A 3744-nucleotide genomic window follows, 5' to 3' on the forward strand; every position below is an offset into this window, starting at 1 on the left:
TGTTGAGGCTCGCGGCGGGTATCATTATTTTCTGACCTTCACAGATGATTTGAGCAGATATGGGTATATCTACTTGATGAAACATAAGTCTGAAACATTTGAAAAGTTCAAAGAATTTCAGAGTGAAGTGGAAAATCATCGTAACAAGAAAATAAAATTTCTACGATCTGATCATGGAGGAGAATATTTGAGTTACGAGTTTGGTCTTCATTTGAAACAATGTGGAATAGTTTCGCAGCTCACGCCACCCGGAACACCACAGCGTAATGGTGTGCCCGAACGTCGTAACCGCACTTTATTAGATATGGTGCGACCTATGATGTCTCTTACTGATTTACCGCTATCGTTTTGGGATTATGCTTTAGAGACGGCTACATTCACGTTAAATAGGGCACCATCTAGATCCGTTAAGACGACACCATATGAACCGTGGTTTGGCAAGAAACCCAAGTTGTCGTTTCTTAAAGTTTGGGGCTGCGATGCTTATGTGAAAAAGCTTCAACCTGATAAGCTCGAACCCAAATCGGAGAAATGTGTCTTCATAGGATACCCAAAAGAGACTGTTGGGTACACCTTCTAGCACAGATCCGAAGGCAAGACATTCGTTGCTAAGAATGGATCCTTTCTAGAGAAGGAGTTTCTCTCGAAAGAAGTGAGTGGGAGGAAAGTAGAACTTGATGAGGTAATTGTACCTGCTCCCTTATTGGAAAATAGTTCATCCCGAAAATCAGTTCATGTGATTCCTACACCAATTAGTGAGGAAGCTAATGATAATGATCATGAAACTTCTGATCAAGTTACTACCGAACCTCCACTACTAGGAAAAACCTTACCAGTAGCGTGGGTTTTTGGATTACCAGTAGCGTAGGTTCCCACGCTACTGCTATGACGCTACAGCTATTTTTTAGCAGTAGCGTGTGTTTTACCCCACGCTACAGCTAAAAAGTTAGTAGTCGCGCGTGCAACCCACGCTACTACTATTCCTAACCCACGCTACTACTATTCCTAAGTACTAGTAGAATGCCCTTCTTCCCCACGCTACTGCTAAGTAATTAAAAATTAAAAAAATAGTTAGATGCAATATTTACGGATGGAAATCAAGACACATCTAGTGCAAAGGTCATAGAACCATCTTAGCACTTACATTCTTAGCACTTCCACCGTTCATGTATACAACATTGAAAATCTCAACTCAAAGAAATCATGAGATCCCATTGATACATCAGATGCACACAACCATCACGAAAGGTGGGTACCTTCCCTAGCGTCCCACCACCAACCTAACCAGACCCCTTTTCTAAATGTATCTACCAAGGCATCGAGGTCCTTCACCTCAGCAACCTCCAAAGGGTGGCATCGAGGTCCTCCACCTCGACAACCTCCGGACGGTGGCGTCAAGATCCTCCACCTCGGCGACCTTCGGCGTCAGAATCACCTGGACAATCATCTGTGTGATGCAGTCGCCGGGCTTCATGGTGAAGTCCGTCTCCGAGTTGTTGAAGAGCACGATGCCCCCCGAGTTGCGGTAGTCCGTGACGATCACCCCTGCGCCCACGTCGGGAAAGTGAAAACTGCTTGTTAGTTCTTGTCCTACTGTAGATCCGGTAGGGTATTTTCTTCATTTATCAATCTCTTTTAGTCTATTATGAATCTTTGAAATGGAAAGACACCTACTAAATGCATACCCTGGCTATACGTGTTCATGCTATCTTGTTCAACATTCTGTTCAGCATTTATTGTTGCATGGATAGGGAAATAGACAACCAAGGACTTCAGAAAATCGATTCCCACTGTTTTTCAAAACAGGGAATAGGCAAAGTCTATTTTGAATTTTGATATTCCATGCAACTTCAAGTATATATGCTACCATGTAATCTTGGAACGTGGATCAAAATGAGATCACAAATCATAAAGAAGCTATACTATGATAACCCAAGCTGATGGCAATTCGTGAAATCACAAATAGCATTAGTTGACATAAAAAATAAGACAAAAGCTTTGTGCTGATCACAATTTAACTTCATTTTAAAATCCCAGTCACCTTCATTTGTTCACCCATGCCCTTTATCAGCAGCTCAGCTGCCACTAAGTCAATGCCACGCCTTTTGTGGTCCAGGCTATCTATCCTATAACAGTGCATAACTGAATTCATGACACAAAGTAGTTACAGAACAATGAAAGAATGCCGAACCACATAAACAAGAATTGGCATTTCTTGCTTTCTTAAGAAGGTTTGCCATAAACATAGCTGATCTAATTAAGGTAGATTAGATTATTGTTATTTGTAAAATAAAAAATGCCATTGCATCTCATTTAAGTAAAATTTAGCTCTAAGTATTGCACTCGTACATTATACAGTGGATAAACATACATTGAGAACCTGAACAACTAAAAATAAAACATCTATTATATACAGGAAGAACAATGCATAAATAAGTGTCTGTGAATAATTAAAAAAAACTTCAATGTAAATTACTATTTTTGATAAATAAATGAAGATAAAAAAGCAGCATCAGGTGCAAGCTAACCTAATTAAAGATTCAGTTTTCTCCTCTCTGAAGATAAAAAAGTTTCAGTTTGGTTGTGACACCTAACGCCATTAATTCAGGCAGAGCATGAGAGGGAGAGAGGGACCTTCAAGAGTAGGAAGAAGCAAACCCGGAGGAGCAGTGGTCCTCTCTTCACTTGTAGGTGGAGCCCTGTGCGTGACCCCCGTGGAGAAGAGAATAAGGATGGAGCCCTGCTGCCCTGTGCGTGAGGAATCAAGGAAATCAGGGAAGGTAATCCAAGATGGTCAAGGAAATTAAGGATGGAGCCCTGCTGCCCTGCTACCTTGGCTTGACGATTTGCAGGTCCGCTCCATCCACTGGGCCATCTCCGTCGAGGTCGTGGCGGATGGATCTGACCTACATGGCCAATCTCCCTCCCGCTTGCCTTGTCTTCCCTAGTGATGAGATGGGGGAAGGAGGAGACGGTGTGGGAGGCGTCCATGGAAGATGGATCCACGGGCAAAGGGAGAGAAAGTGTGGGGATGGTGGCCGGCGGCGATGGGGAAGACGGCGCAACATGGCACCGAGGTTGGATCTAGATCAGAGTCGAGGGAGGAAAGGGGAGAGAGAGAGAGAGAACGTGACGAGGGAGAGAGGGGGACAAGGGAGACAGGCAGGTGTGGTGCGCTTAGTTGTAGCGCATTTCGGTGAACCTCGCTATCACTAAGTTCGTAGTGGTAGCGCGGTCTCTGGGAACCCACACTACTACTATGGCCAGTCCCGAGGGCATGACGAGAACCACTTAGTAGTAGTGCGGCTAGACAAAACCAACGCTACTGCTAAGTTATACCAGTAGCGTGGTGGCCCAAACAGACGCTACTAGTAAATTTCTACCTATAAGCTGTTTCCTAATAGTGCTCGTAGGTAAACCAGAGTAAGATCCGCACTAGAGTGGTACGGTAATCCTGTTCTAGAGGTCATGTTACTTGACCATGACGAACCTACGAACTATGAGGAAGCGATGATGAGCCCAGATTCCGCGAAATGGCTTGAGGCCATGAAATCTGAGATGGGATCCATGTATGAGAACAAAGTGTGGACTTTGGTTGACTTACCTGATGATCGACAAGCCATAGAGAATAAATGGATCTTCAAGAAGAAGACTGACGGTGACAGTAATGTTACTGTATACAAAGCTCGACTTGTTGCGAAAGGTTTTTGACAAGTTCAAGGAGTTGACTACGATGAGACTGTC

At 43.7% G+C, this 3744-nt stretch overlaps 1 protein-coding gene across 1 annotated transcript; it reads right to left on the reverse strand.

The window, feature by feature from the left end:
• Positions 1 to 1108: 1108 nt before the first annotated feature.
• Positions 1109 to 3179, reverse strand: LOC120963016 (uncharacterized). Its single transcript, XM_040387281.3, has 3 exons — positions 2833 to 3179; positions 2635 to 2748; positions 1109 to 1545 (listed from the first exon to the last, which is right to left on the reverse strand). Exons 1-3 carry the CDS (start codon positions 2873 to 2875, stop codon positions 1334 to 1336), a joined length of 369 nt encoding a protein of 122 aa, XP_040243215.1. The 5' UTR covers positions 2876 to 3179; the 3' UTR covers positions 1109 to 1333.
• Between the last annotated feature and the right edge of the window lie 565 nt (positions 3180 to 3744).

The sequence above is a fragment of the Aegilops tauschii genome, chromosome 4 (genome assembly GCF_002575655.3).
Source record: "Aegilops tauschii subsp. strangulata cultivar AL8/78 chromosome 4, Aet v6.0, whole genome shotgun sequence".
In the NCBI taxonomy this organism is placed as follows: domain Eukaryota; kingdom Viridiplantae; phylum Streptophyta; class Magnoliopsida; order Poales; family Poaceae; genus Aegilops; species Aegilops tauschii.

Bases quoted from the DNA above. Each gene is read 5' to 3' on its own strand.
- LOC120963016 (XM_040387281.3), bottom strand. From the start codon at position 2,875: ATGGCCCAGTGGATGGAGCGGACCTGCAAATCGTCAAGCCAAG. The intron at 2,749-2,832 runs GTAGCAGGGCAG...CCTCACGCACAG, and splicing joins CTGCAAATCGTCAAGCCAAG to GGCAGCAGGGCTCCATCCTT. The intron at 1,546-2,634 runs GTCCCTCTCTCC...ACGTGGGCGCAG, and splicing joins GCTTCTTCCTACTCTTGAAG to GGGTGATCGTCACGGACTAC.